This window comes from Pyrus communis, chromosome 6 (genome assembly GCF_963583255.1).
Source record: "Pyrus communis chromosome 6, drPyrComm1.1, whole genome shotgun sequence".
NCBI lineage: Eukaryota > Viridiplantae > Streptophyta > Magnoliopsida > Rosales > Rosaceae > Pyrus > Pyrus communis.
Window position 1 is genome coordinate 25,973,391 of NC_084808.1, and position 15,242 is coordinate 25,988,632.

At 37.6% G+C, this 15,242-nt stretch overlaps 3 protein-coding genes across 3 annotated transcripts; 1 reads left to right on the plus strand and 2 right to left on the minus strand.

Annotated features, from left to right (window-relative positions):
• Positions 1-484: 484 nt before the first annotated feature.
• LOC137736853 (vesicle transport v-SNARE 12) lies at positions 485-2,511 on the minus strand. Its single transcript, XM_068476151.1, has 5 exons — positions 2,195-2,511; positions 1,867-1,925; positions 1,563-1,751; positions 1,069-1,239; positions 485-755 (listed from the first exon to the last, which is right to left on the minus strand). Exons 1-5 carry the CDS (start codon positions 2,289-2,291, stop codon positions 603-605), a joined length of 669 nt encoding a protein of 222 aa, XP_068332252.1. The 5' UTR covers positions 2,292-2,511; the 3' UTR covers positions 485-602.
• A 444-nt stretch (positions 2,512-2,955) lies between these two features.
• LOC137736852 (26S proteasome non-ATPase regulatory subunit 11 homolog) lies at positions 2,956-5,716 on the minus strand. The gene is made up of 2 exons (XM_068476150.1): positions 5,545-5,716; positions 2,956-4,552 (listed from the first exon to the last, which is right to left on the minus strand). The coding sequence occupies exon 2, from the start codon at positions 4,524-4,526 to the stop codon at positions 3,258-3,260; it is 1,269 nt and encodes a 422-aa protein (XP_068332251.1). The 5' UTR covers positions 4,527-4,552; positions 5,545-5,716; the 3' UTR covers positions 2,956-3,257.
• A 1,858-nt stretch (positions 5,717-7,574) lies between these two features.
• On the plus strand, positions 7,575-12,032 carry LOC137737548 (CSC1-like protein At1g69450). The gene is made up of 9 exons (XM_068477067.1): positions 7,575-8,316; positions 8,585-8,648; positions 8,888-9,097; positions 9,233-9,424; positions 9,562-9,860; positions 10,127-10,403; positions 11,033-11,308; positions 11,388-11,621; positions 11,711-12,032. Exons 1-9 carry the CDS (start codon positions 7,880-7,882, stop codon positions 11,873-11,875), a joined length of 2,154 nt encoding a protein of 717 aa, XP_068333168.1. The 5' UTR covers positions 7,575-7,879; the 3' UTR covers positions 11,876-12,032.
• The last annotated feature ends 3,210 nt before the right edge of the window (positions 12,033-15,242 follow it).

Genomic DNA, 15,242 nt, shown 5'->3' on the forward strand with positions numbered 1-15,242 from the left:
TTTAATATTCAAATAGCCCAGATTAAGCACCTCTAAACATAATTAAAACAACTCCGTACGTTCATTCCGCTGGTGAATGGAGAAGTAGGTGATCGCCATGCGTGCAGAACTGGTAATATCAAGTTCGAAACGAATCCAGGTGTTTTCTTTGGGGTGATGAGTTGACAAGTACATGATCATACTTGTTCTTGACACAATCATGCTCCGGCCGGAGTACCGGCGAATCTCCCATAAGGGCCGTCAACTTCCCCGTAGGGATAAAGGCAGCACCACAATTGTACGGCGTAACATCTTGGAACCATCCCGCACACGTATCCAATGCCCCAATTTGCTGTAAATTTCTAATCACTATGACTAAATTGAATCACTTTGAAGAGAAAATTAGCGGAATGACGATTTTTCTTCATTAATCGAGTAGTTGAGCCCTAAACATTTCACTAAAGTACGCAGAAATCAGACCAATGACAGATTTAGAATACGGGAATTATGACAAGAATGCGATTCATAACTCTCTGGGCAACAAAGCATATATAGATACAACCTTTTGAATAGAGATATATAGTTACCTGTACCACACAGATGGTATCCGTATCAGGTATCCGTTAATGAGAAAGCTTAAAGTACAGAATAAAGAGGATTGCAACGATAAGAGCTCCGATAACTGAGCCTATGATCCATTTATGCTTCGTCATCCTCCTTGACATGGCAGTTAAAACTCTTTTACTCTTGTCAATGGCGTCATCTACGGTATGAAGCTGCAAAAGAAAAGGGGAAGAAATAAAAACACACAGATTAGCAATTCGTTAGTGCCGCTGCCTTGTTCATATTCTATATCGGAAAGGACTATGGCCTGGGATGATATAGGGCGAGACGCCCACATTATATCTTGGGTTTTTGGCACACTGCCACCGAAGTTATGAGCTCCACTTCATAGAATGAGTCTGGTTTTCAAATATGTGAATGACATGTAAAGAGAAGCTCCATTTCGACATCAGGGGAAGCCAAAAGGAAGTCTAAGTGACAACGAACCTTAAGTTAAGCAGAAACATGATTAAAAAGTTGACATACTTTTTGATGGGAATGCAGGAGAGTTTCCCGCTGTTGGTGCAAATCTTGAAGAATGGAGACACCAAGCTCTTCAGTTTCCAATATTGTTCTTCTACTCTGTGTGATTCTATCACTTGATTCATTTAATCTCTCAACAGACATTGCCATTCTCTCTCTTTGATCAGACGAAACCTGTTTCATTGTCCATAAACCACCAAGAATATGTATTGTAATGTACCGAAGATAAAGCAACAAACGATAAATATAATATATGTATCCTGTAAATAGTACATTGAGAATAAAAGAAAACGGCCTAGTTGTTACCATTGTCATAAATCAAGAGAAAAGTATGCAAGAAGGGCACCCTAGATAGTTGGGAATTCGGATTTTGATTACAGATTGCCAAGCATAAACTCATAAAAATCTTCGAGCCAAATTCTATGCTTTGGTAAAAACTTCTCAATCAATGAAGGGTACAATGAAAGTGGAATGATCCATAGAGAGTCCACACTTACCGCATGCGTACCAGCCATTCCTGCCTCCAGCAGTTCATCGCGAGCAGCCTGAGTGGCATCAGGCGATGCAACTCTCTTGATTTCCCTTTTCAACTTATTGAGATCAGATTTATATTCCCTTAGCTTGGCAAGAAGCACCGCCTTCACGCTTGGCTGCAAGCTTCTGGCTTCGAGGTCCATTTTCCGAATCTGAGGAAACAAATCACATCACTCGTTCACATAAACAAACAAGTATACAAAACCAGAAGCTTTCCAGCAAAAGCAAAAACAAGCGAAAATATGCGTTTTTTGTGCAGCATATTACCAAAGCTTCGGCATCATCCAATCCAACTTTAATCTCGGAAAACTTCTGCTTCTTCTGCTCTGCAATTCACATTGACCCAAAACAACCCATTTCATAAAACGAACAGAACGAACCCAAATCGTACAAATACGCATTAAGGGACCTGAATTGCACAAAGAAATCCAACAAACGCTTGAACTAAAAAAAACCCAATAAAAGCCCCAAAAGAAATCCCTGAATTAATGTTCCTGAATTACTAATTGACTAAAAAAAAAACACATAATTAAGAAGATTGGGAGATAATCTCGCAAACCCATGTCATTAAATCGGCAGGGTAATAGAATCGTACCATAGTCGGAAAGAAGAGCGGCGGAGTTCGATTTTCGCGAGAGGTTTGCGGAGAGCTCGCAGTACTGACGCTCGTAGCCTTCGAACACCTCACTCATCTTGATTACTAATTTTACTGCACGGCGCAGAAATCTAGTAATTCAATTGGGAATTTGGGAATCGGAAAGGCAACGATCTGAGGGTTCTGAGAAGGAGGATCGGGGCTTCAACGTCGATTTTCAGATTTTGGTCTCTACGGAAATCCAGACTCGACTTGGACAGGTTCCGTGAAAAATGAACAGGCGTCCACCTCTCTCTCTCTCTCTCTCTCTCTCTCTCTCTCTCTCTCTATTCGTTGACGGTTAAGACGTCCCCGTAGATTTTAAGTTACCCTGCCGTTATACGATTTTTTGCCCTTTGCGACGCTGCGTTTCGATCATTTTGTTTCTTTTTTCCCTGCTAATTTTCTTGTCAGTAGATATGATCAACCATTTAGAGGGGAGGAGGATCGGTGGAAATCAAATCCAATACAGATGTATAGGCATGATTGCATTTCGCCATTGCGGTAAACACTTTCGGCATTTAAGGAATATGGAGGTTCCAAATGAAATGGTGAAGAGTCAGAGAAGTAATAATTATTCCAATTCCAAACTTCCTCTGCGTTTATTAACACATACAACAGTACTAAACATTACGCGACCCAAACACAAAAATACGTAATCCAATACCTGAAAAAGGCAAGAATCAGCTATTGCTGTTGTAAAAAGGAGCTCAGATGAAGAATTAGAGCTCTGGAAAAATATAGCCGGAAGGGGTTAGGGCTTAAGGGGATTAATCAACACAAACCACAGTAAAATGGCAAATTTCCTCAACAAAATTAACCTCTAAAAGTAAATGCCAAACAACCTGATAAGGCTCAATACAAGCTCCTTTTGTGTAAAATGAAAATTCTCCGACTGGTAGAACCTACCCAACTCACAAGTACAATTTAGTCTAAAACCATGAAAATAAAGGATTACCGACTCCGAATGCAATGAAAAGAAATAAAGCGATGGGCAGGAAACAGCCTCCTTGACCGTAAAACCTCATGCCATTATCTTCGCAGACCTCACGTAGAGGCTGTCCACGACCTTGCCGATATTAGATATGGTCTCCAACGTTGCTGGGTAGATTGCATCTGTTTTGGGATCATCGAAAATGATGAGGCTTCCAGCACCTTGATCTAAAGTCCCTGCAAACTTCTTGTCCAGGATCATTTGAGACAGTTTCTTTTCCACATGATCGATTGGCAGTTCAATCAGTTCTGCAATGTGAGCAATCTCCACCCTTGAGAAAGGCTCGATCAACCTGCAGAGATTCTGTTCCAACAGTGTGTCATACAGGGAGGAGAGGTGCCTGTGGACAATAGGGTCTTCCTCTAATTGGGCCTTGAAATCACGAAGAGCAGTCTCAAAAAGCTTCAAAGAACGCTTCGAGTGAGCATCAGCAACCGCTTTCATAGCATCCAGCTCAGGTCCCACGTACTGCAGGCCTGCTTTTGATGAAATTATACCTGCCACATCATCAGCCTGGCTCACCATGATTTTGCACAGCAACATGTACTTGAGGCTGAATACAGCACGAGGATCTTCAAGAGCATTGAAGGCTTCAAATGCTTCAAAGAAATAACTGTAAGCAGTCTTGTAGTCCTTCTCTTCTGCGTGAAGGATCCCACTCTGCAAATCGATAGTTCCCTGCTGAGCTGGAGGCACATATATGGAATTGGCTGCTGTTCTTGCCGCTGTGAGCGAAGCCTTGGCTTTAGGGAGATTTCTCAAAGAAAAGTGAAGTTTACTCTCCAACAAATCTATGTCCACAAGGAGAAGCTTGTCATCTAGCCTTCTCACTTCCTTGATCAAGTCTGATAGGAGAGTTAGTGCTTCCGAGTATTCCTTGCTTTCCATCAAAAGAGATGCAAGCCTGGCCTCCACTCGCTGTCGAAGGAAAGTTCGCTTCTCAGCACGGGTCCACTGCACCATTTCTTTGCAAAGGGAAATCTGAAGTTCAGACGTGTTTGGTATCTTAGCTACTGCATCAATAATAATGCGGACAATTTTTGCAGTTTTCGCCTTGGGAATCAAGTTAAAGAAAGGCCTCAACTGGGTGAGAAGGTTACGGAGATCCTCCGCCCTATTTTCTTGTCTAAGAAGATCCGAAATATTTGTGATAGCCTGCTCCTTTATCCGTATAGCTTCAGAAGATGCTGATGGGTTTTCAAGAATGCGATAAAGAATAGAGATGGATTCAGATGGAGTTTTGGCCTCTGCAGCCTGAGCAATCGAATCAGTAGTTGCTGGGAGATATGACGAAGACATTGTCAATGCTTTGAACTATCAAAGTCCTGCAGAAATAGAACAGACCAAATTACTATATTCCTGTAGCAAATTAAATCAGGCAATGAATATCCAAATAAAAGAGGGATCAGTAAGGGTCCCAAGTGGTTGCAAGTCTCTTAAGAACTCTGATGTGCTGGGTGAATTTTCTTTAATAATATAACACGCAAATAACAACGCTACTTAAACTCAAATTCCAGAGCACTAACTTCGGAAAATGATTATCATCTCTCCGCAAAGTATTTACCGACATTTATTAGCCATCTTCAAAGAAGCAACTAATTTACTTTACAAGAACATTTAACCATCCACCTCAGCCCCAAATATATGCACCACAAATTTATCTAGCCGACCCATTTGGACTTCCGAGAACCTATGAAATCTTCAGTCAAGTAAGATCTACATGGCTAGTCTATAACCGATTAGTTTCTTGTTCATCTGCATATTTATATCTGTCACCATGTCGCACCAATGCTAATCAAAATCTAGCGCAACCAAAGCATATTTCATACATCGCTTTGCCAACATCACAAACTGGGTTTTAATAAAAATTTGGCAATCTACAATATAACTTCATAACTAACAAGAAATAGCATCCCGCAGATTTAAGGCCCAACTATGGTTTAAGTGCCTAAGGGACCAAAATTCGATTGGAAAAACACAAAATTGAACTCGAACACCGACGAACAAACTGAACAGGAAATTGAAACAAAGCCAGGGAGATTGATTGATGATTAATATAGTAAATATCCAGCAACACATCAACATTCGAGCGAAATCGGATGAAAACAGAGTAAGCACATACTACCCACAGATACAAACGCAAGTCGGAGGCGAAAAAACCCTAAATTTCCAGCAGAAATCAGCATACAAACATCAAATATTAAAAATTGAGAAAAGCCCTAAAAGTAGAACGTATCCCTAATTTGAAAAACACATAAAATTAAACCTAAATTCAGAGAATTTTCAAGTAAATGAGATCGCAGTAAGGAGAGATTACCCGGTCGACCTAGGGATTTGAAAGAGCTTGAAGAAACAGTGAAGACGATGCGCAGAGGATCGGTGGTGATGCAGAGAGAGGGAGAAGGGCGATTTGTGAAAGTTCCCAACTCTTCAGTAAAGGGCTCAGCCTTGCCAGTGGGAGTCTCTTTTCTCTCTCCTTTTTTTTTTTTTTTTTTCGAATGGTGTGCTGTTTACTTCCTGTTGGAGGTGTAATTTATCTGGTGGCCTACAGCTGTATGGAATAACACCTCCTCACAAAACAAAAATTGCTCTTTTCTTTCTTCTCAAGAAAGAAATAAAAGAAGAAAGAAAATTGCAGGTGGTTTTTACTACAATAGTGTTGGAAGTTGTTGAGTCTTTGCATGATGATCTGGGGTTCAAACTCAGTCGGTGGTTATTGTAATATCTAATCTAACAAAATTTATTGTTTGAAATAAAAAAAATAAAAAAATAAAAATTGAGACTACGTTTTGCGACAATGGCAGAAAAAAAATTTGTTTATGCACTTTTTTTTTTTAACAAACACTCTAGTTCGGGCTTAATTCCTATTAATCTCTCTTCTCTCTCTGGCAACTAATAATTTAATCTAATAACGCTATTATTTATGAAAAAATTATCACCAAAAAAAATAAATATTTAAGTTAAAGAAATGGAGCAGTAAAAGTTAAATAACAAAAAACGACGGCTTAAAATATATAGAATAGAAATGTGTAAATAATGCAAAAAAGTGTAGAAAACTAAAACGCAACAGGAATGATATTGTGTTATGTAACTTGTATTTTTTAATGTTTTTTAATGTATCATTAGACCGAAACATTACAGTTTTAAAAACCATAAAGAAGTCCCTTCCCATGTTTGGGCTAATTGCTAGCTAAAAGCCCTAAATGATCATCATGTGAGATTGCGGCCTAGTTTGATCGTGGGCTGGGCTATTATAATGTTTTTTAGGCTCTTCTTTGATTTTTTTTTTTTTTTTTTTTTTAACAATAAAACTCTTCATTGATTTGAACCTACCAAAAAGAAGAAAATATTGACCAAAGAATAATAAGAAAGAAAATTAAGAACTGAACGTAGCTGATGAAAATTTAGCAGCAGATCTTGCTTACATTCAATTTCGATTGGACAATTGTTCAAGTTTTGATTTTTTTAATCAAAACTTGGATAGACCTGCTGTTGAATTCTTCAGCAGCAAAGTCTTTTCCAAAAATTAATATATAGGTAGTGTGGAACCAAATAAAAGTTCAGTGAAGGTTTCTCGTCTCCTTTTCTTTCATCAATATTCGTCTCCTCCTATGACCAATAGAAAAGAAATATCTCCAACGATATAGCACATTTTTGAGGTATATTTACCCGCTTGTAATTCAGTAATTTATAATTATTTTTAATTTATTCAACTCATACTTAGTTTGCTAATATTTTTTTGTATCGTTTTCAAACGATGCTTAAAACTTGAATCTCCTCTCCGGTTAATAACAAAGGAACATGGCATCGTTTTCATTATAACTCAGTACAAACATATAAGTTCCCGGAGTAAGACCACTTTCACGTTTTGCAATTTTTCTACAATTAACACATTATTGAGTGATATGAAAAACGAATGACTAAATTAAAATTAAAAGATTTAATAGTTGTGGTAATCAAACTTGTGAACCAAAACATCGATAAAATTGAATTCTACGTAATTTTGAGGTGAGACCCCACATTTTTACGTCATCCACACTTTTAACCTTTTAAAGATGTGACAAAGATATTTTGCGTTGCAAATTGTTAAATGCTAAAAGGACTTTGAAAAGTGAAATTCTACTTCATATCTTTTACATAATATTTTATAATATTAACGCGAAAAGAACGTTAAACCGTGATGTCACAAATAGTTCATAGACTTTGAAAGAGTTTCCATATCATTCCTCATTAAGCGCCTTACCAAAAATATCCATTAGCATCACGTGATATATGGAGGCAAGAGTCTGAAAGAAAAATCTGGCGATGGCGGGAATTTGACTGGTAGTTGGGGCAGCAGACCGCGGCCGTCTTCCTTACCGAAATCCCCAAAATCACCCCCGAAATCCAAATGCAAAACACCATCGCTTTCACCACAATAATGGTAAAATCCCGATCCGCTCCAACCATCTCCATTACCTCACTGAAGCTTCCCCCGCTTCCGTGAGAAATAAGCAAGCAAATGTAGGGGTATTTTCGGCATCCCGAAAATATCAATAACCCAACTGTGAGAGCAGTCCCTTTCGAGCCATTTGAATGCCAACTGTCGGATCGAAAGCTTCATCGCTTCTCGAAACCTCCCGAATCTCTAGGGTTTTTGCAGAAATCGAAAAATGCTGGTTTCCGCCCTGGTGACGTCACTCGCAATCAACTCCGGCCTCTGCGTCCTCTTCTTCACGCTCTACTCGATCCTCCGGAAGCAGCCGAGCAACTATGAGGTCTACATGCCGCGGCTGCTCGCCGAGGGGGGGTCCTACTCTTCGACTCGTTTCAACCTCGAGCGGCTGATTCCGTCGCCGTACTGGCTCAAGCGGGCCTGGCAGCTCACGGAGGACGACTTGCTGTCGTCCTCCGGCCTCGACGCTGTCGTTTTCATGCGGCTCATTAATTTTAGTCTCAGAGTGTTTCTGTTCGCTGGAGTTATCGGGGTCTTCGTCCTGCTTCCGGTCAACTGCTCCGGGAACCAGCTCGAGTATGTTGACTTCGCCGATCTGTCGAATAACTCTCTCGACGTGTTTACGATTTCGAATGTGAACAATGGCTCGAGCAAGTGAGTGATTAGATTAAATTTTCTAATTATAAAATTGTTGATTCTATTTAATCTACAATTAAGCTCTTTTAATGTCTAAAAATTGTTAAAGAAAAATTTATAGTTAGTCTTCCTTGTGTATTATATCATTTTATTTACAAGGCGATATTCTATTTTAAACTACGAGGGGATTTGAACTCGAGTTAAGGGGGCGGGCACGCAACTCTGACCAATTGGCCTAACCTACGTATGCAAAAGTTAAACTTACTAACGCAGACGTTTTTGACAGGTTATGGATTCATTTTGCTGCTGTGTACCTTGTCACCATCTTTGTCTGCTGTCTACTTTATTATGTAAGTAAAATCTTTGGTGCACTTATATAGTTGAACATCGTTAAACCGAATTTGATGTGCTTAAGACCGTCATAATTTGTATTAGATGCATGTAATGTTGCTAGTTTTGTTGTTACTTTTTCCTTGGAAAGCAAACTACGCTCGCAAGATTCGAATTGTGATGTCACTGGTTTGCAGCTGATGATCTGTGGAAGAGTGGAAAGTTGGAAGTGGATACTGAATGATCCTTCTTTGTGCAGGAATATAGATATATTTCCCAAAGACGGCTTGATTATTTTCAGTCATCCAAACCTCAACCACATCAGTTCACGATCTTAGTTCGCAGCATACCTGTTCCTTATGGGAGCAGCGTCAGCGAAAGAGTTGACAGCTTCTTTAGAGAGTATCACCCTTCAACATATCTGTCGCATATTGTTGTTCGTCGAACAAACAAACTTAAAAAACTCCTTGTAAGCATTGTTTCTGATGTTTTATATACTGTTTTAATGTTGTGAAGTTTTCTATTTCTGTCTTTCTGCATGCTTCAACATGTTTTTGTATGTTATACTTTGTTCTTAATACTATCTGATTTTATCATTCTTTAGAAAGATGCGGAAGAACTCTATACCAGGCTCGTTCACTTGCAGTCAGATCCCAACCGGCAAAAGTATAAACGATCTTGTTGTTTTGGATTGCTTGGACGCAAGGTTAATCTTGTGGATCACTATGAAAAGAAGCTTGAAGACGTAGAGGACAATGTGAGATCGGAGCAATCAGAGGCTTCATTAGGAGTAGAAGTATGTGATGACTCTCTCTCCCCACCCCACTCTCTTCAGCATTCTAGAAGATCTTTCCACTGTTTGTTGTATGTAATTGTGGTTCTCAGGGCATGCTATTAATTCAATTTTTATTTTATTTCTTTTTTATGTTTAAGGAAGTTCGAGCTGCTTTTGTTTCCTTCAAGTCTCGGTATGGTGCTGCAGTTACTCACCGCTTGAAACAATCAAACAATCCTACCAACTGGGTCACAGAGGAAGCTCCTGAACCTCATGATGTTTATTGGCCGTTCTTCTCGTCATCTTTCATCCGAAGATGGATATCTAAGCTTGTGGTTATAATTTTATGCGTAGTCCTAACAATCTTGTTTCTTATTCCTGTTCTAATTGTCCAAGGTCTTACTAACCTAAACCAGCTGGAAGTTTGGCTTCCCTTTCTCGAAAGCGTTCTAACCATGTGAGTAAATATCACAACATTGTGATCGATTAAATTCATGAATACTTCTGCAGCATTTGTGAAATACTTGATCTTAGGCAAAGTTCTGAGAAATCGGTTGTACCAAAAATATTATGGAATTCTGAAGATTGCCATCGTTTGCTCTTTCTGTAAACGACCGCTGTGGTTTTATACAGTTCAAAATGTTAAAATAATTATTCTAACAATTTTTTATGTTCTGGATCACTTGGTGATGCAAACATCTAACTTTCTGTGTCTTCCTGCAGAACATTTGTTAGTCAGGTCGTTACAGGATACCTTCCCAGTCTTATTCTTCTATTATTTCTGAAAATGGTGCCCCCCGTCATGGAGTTCTTTTCATCCATTCAAGGATATGTTTCTCTCAGTGATATACAAAAGAGTGCGTGTACAAAAGTACTTTGGTTCACAATATGGAACATTTTTTTTGTTACTGTATTTTCCGGATCAGTTTTCTCTGCGGTTTCTGTCTTTCTTGACCCCAAGAATATTCCTTCAAAGTTAGGCGTTTCTGTTCCAGCACAGGTGAGAAAATGTTTCCTTTACGATGTAATTATATAAACGTCTTGTTCAATTAATTAATTAAACTTAGGAACTGCTTATATCTTATTTGTTAATTGTCAACACATCTAACCTGTAGGCTATTGTCTGTGCTTTTTGAGTAACAAATTCCTGCTTCTCTAATCTATTTCATAGTGTAAATTTGGTACATTTTTTATTGCGCAATTGCCCTCTGTTTTGTTATCTATAACCGCACTAAATCACGATCTTTCTCACAAAAATGTATATGAATCCTTTCAAAGCTGATGAGCTAAAATCTTCAAACTTTTTTGCTTTTGAATAGTATCTTGTACAAGCAAGTTTTAAGTTATTTCAAGATGTCTGTTGCAACTTGCAAGTGATCACACCTTCTGTTGCAAGTGATCACAGCTGCTCATTTCAGAAAGATGGCTACAATCAGTACGCTCAGACATATTTTGTGTCGGGCACTTCTGAGAATGAATCTATGTTTTTGCAATACACATCTGAATCTGAATTACATTCCCTTCAGTTTAAGCATGCGATAAAAATGATGAGTGTACAAGTTAACTGCCTTATTTGTATCAGGTTCACTATTTTCAGTTTGTTAACATCATTTACTTTGGGTGATGCAGTCGTCTTTTTTCATTGCGTATGTAGTCACGGCAGGATGGACGAGTACTTCATCAGAACTCTTTCGCATAATTCCTCTGATATGGAGTCTATTAAAAAGACCTTTTACTGACAGTAAAGATGATGAATTTGAAGTTCCAGCAATTACTTACCATAGTCACATGCCTAGAGTTCTTTTCTTTGTACTTCTCGGTATCACTTACTTCTTCCTTGCTCCACTAATTCTTCCCTTCCTTTTGGTGTACCTCTGTCTCGGATTCATCATCTATCGCAACCAGGTCAGTAGATTTCAATTAACTAGTTAGAGGATTTGATTTGAATATAGCGTATTGATACTCGGAAAAAATCACTATGCAGTTCATGAACGTATATGCTCCAAGGTACGAAACTGCTGGGAAGTTTTGGCCGATCGTGCATACTTCAATGATATTCTCTCTGGTACTTATGCACGCTATTGCAGTTGGAATCTTTACAATCAAGAAGGTCGATCTAGCATCTACATTAACCTTTCCTCTTCCTGTATTCACACTTCTCTTCAACGAGTACTGCCGGAAGCGCTTCCTTCCAAATTTCGTTGCTTACCCTGCCGAGGTATGTTTCAATGTCACACTTCTACAACACTTTCACACAACTTCTGGCCTATAAATCTTTGGCTTGACCTACTTTCTTTTTTGTTCCAGAGTTTGATACGAAAGGACAGGCAAGATGAGAACGATCCTTCAATGCCTGAATTTTTCGATAAATTGGTCACAGTCTATCAGGACCCCGATTTGATGCCTATCAACTATTCTGGGAGCAGTGACAGGCTCAGCAGTCCCCTTTTATCTTCTGCTCATCGAGCATAGGTGTGAGGTATGCTCGCGAATGTCTTTACGATGTACATTGGTGTTATAGTACAAGCTCTACGCGTTATCTTCCCTCCCATTTTCGTTTCATTCCATAGCTTTATTCTTTTCCCTCTGCAATACAAAATGTCCCGAAAAGATCAATCTTCCAACCTGATCGATGTGTATATTCTCCTCATCTGTATGCATGCATATCCATCTGTGATGTGTTCTTGAAATCAATTTTTATAAAGGTGTCTTAGTGGTTCTGTAATCCCTACATTTCTTCCGAATTACACAATTTAAATCGCGATTAGCCCACACTAATCGCGATTACTTATCCCGGGGAGTTGACAAATACAGTGTAGGGTGTTGCAATATCGATGCATGGTTTAAACCATTCACAAGGTAAATCATGATTAGTGTCCTTCTTGGTCCAAGTCATGATCATGAGCTAAAATTTAGGAAAAAAGAAAAGTTTCTTGAATCAACTTTAATATTAAAAAGTCTGATTCTTCCCCTTTTGATAGCAGATTGTCAAAAGATTTTGTTCTAAAAGTTTATTCAATGTACTAATTTGCTGTGATGGACTAATTTCAAATTAGTTTGACTTAACGGAATATGCATTTCATTGTTCTAAGTAAATAGGGGGTTTGTCGAATGCGGGAATAGTTGCAGAATGTGAGTAACGAGTACTCCACACAAAACCATCGGTTGACTGGCCACTCACATCTAGTAAGTCGTAACTATACTGCAAGATTAATCAAATCCCACATTTGAAAAATTCTAAGCCCTATTTGCAAACAACGAATGTTGACGCTTTCCAAAATTTAATTTCACACTAAAAATGGGAAAAAAAAGAGAGAAAATGCTTCAAAGTATACAAAATCGAACAATAATTATTTATTTATTTAAATATTAGTTTTATAATTTGGTCTTTAACTTGACCGGTGGCCTCTTCCCATTGGAAGTATGTAGTGAAGTTTAAATTTTTTTTTTTGGGAAAGAGTGAAGTTTATAATTTGACATCACTAAACTGGTCTTCTTCCCGCCCACTGAAATTTGGTGTTTTCATAATTATGTTTGACTGCAACAATCTTACTTTTAACATGGTACGACAAAAACATGTTAAATATTTCAAAAATTTACACCAAATTTTCTAAATCTTACATTTAAATGTATAGAATTTTGAGCTTTTAATCAGTTGTTACTTGTATTTTTACCTACTGATATTCTAAACTTCTTTAAATTATATAAATAAGATTTGGATATGAATTCAAATGACAAGTGCTGTGTTCTAATCAGTTGCGGATTTAGGATTCAAATCTTGGAGGGCTCTAAAGGTCTAGGTTTTTAAATAAAAACAAAGTGCGAAGCGCACAATTTATTCCCTAAAGCATTTCGTTGAACATTTGGTGGGCTTGTTGTCGTCAGCCAAACTAAATTGCATCCATGTCAAAAGATATTGACATGCCGAAGCAAGTTAACGAGTGCTACCGATGGTGTTATCAATGCCACCCACAAGAGGCATTTATCACACTTAATATGCACAAAAATGACCCTTAAGAAATGTTCGGAAGGTCTTGGAAGACCCTCGTATGTACATTTTTTGAATTAAGTGACTTAATTAAGTGACATGTCTTAATTAAGTGACTTAACCCGAATGCTTAATCGGTTTTGAATTGTTTAATTTGTTTTTTAAATAGAAATTAGAATGATCACTTTAACTAATAAAGAGTCATATTTTATCAGCCAAAGTAAATAATTTTATCATTCCCGATGAATTATTTAATCAAAGGGTCATATTTTTGTGAATGTCAAAGACATCATGATCAAAGCAAAAGCAACGGTTGGAGATGAAAGTGAAGTCTTGACTTCAACTTTCATAATATTCATCTATTTAATATTGGAGTGCTGGTAACAGATAATCTTGCATGACGCAATAATGATGACATAAACGATAAACATTGTCATTAGTCTCCGCTAATCAAACTTAAGAGTCGTTAGTTTCTGCTAATCGGGTTCAACCAGATTTGCTTGAATTGACTTCCATTGTTGCAGCGGGGAGGATTTGATCTTTTGTCTCCATTCTGTTTTCTCCGTTTCTACATTGTTTGTATCCAATTTGGATTTGCATTTCTCACTTGTTGCTTTCCTTTTCTTTTCCAAGTTGTCATCATGAGCATCAAGAATATTGACACCACCAAAGGAACGTAGTAAGAAGAAAAAACTCGAGTGAAAACGTTCGACATGTTATCATTCTCTTCACGTAATTAGTGTTGTAATAAATTTTAACTGTATGTAAGATTCTCTGACGTAAACTCATGTAATTAATACTGTTCATATTGTACAAACCAAAACAATGGAGGCTACATGGCACAAAAAAATTAAATAAATAAATAATAAAAAATAAAAAATTATGAACACTGGATTGTCGAGGTTTTCTTAAAAAAAAATAATGAACAATGGATATGATGTGGTCTTAAATTTGAATAAGTTAAATATTTATGAGAAATTGGGGTTTTTGAACTTTGGCTCAATTAAAGTTTTGTTATCAGAGTTAAAAATTCATGAGTATTGGTTATTGAACTTTTTATAACGTGGAGCAATGATCTTTTTGGCCAACTCTATTAAAATTTTCATCTATTTTTTTTCTCTTTATGCCCTTTATTTTGAATGAAAATTCTAACGAAGTTAGCCCAAATGCTTATTGCTCTACATTAGACAAATTCAAGATTAATTTTGACAAATTTTTAATTTAGGGATAAAAAATTCAAAGATCACTGCTCTAATTATCACAATGCATATAGGCTCCACACTAATCATATTGTCCCATCACCACATTCCAACAATGTTTATCCTTAAAATACAAAGGGGCCCACCTTCCTAAGTGGATCAATGGTCCCTTCTCTTATGATCTTATCATCACACGAGCACTAATCATGTTCACAAAAGATGAGGCAAATGGGGGGCTGCAAGTAGTACTAAAAAGTGGAAATACAATCGGAAAAATGTTCAATAATGTTCAATACACAAAGAAATGCAGATATTTGTAAATGCCCTTCATCATGTGGGTATTGAAAAATAATGATATAATTTAGGGATGGGTTCGATTTTATTCGGTTTGGTTTTTTTTTTTTTTTTTTGTTGATAAAATCAAAAATCGAATCGAAACTACTATTTGGTTCAGTTCAGTTTTTCTTCAGCTTGGATTCGGGGTTCGGTTCAGTTTTTTGAACCCACCTCTAATCTAAACGCTTTTTTTTAATCTCTTGCACTATTTCAGTTTCTGTGAATGCACAAATAAATTATGAACCAATCAATTAATGCGCAAATTCTTAACACAGAGCCAAAATCGATATTCGACGGAGCTAGTAAAACACAATTT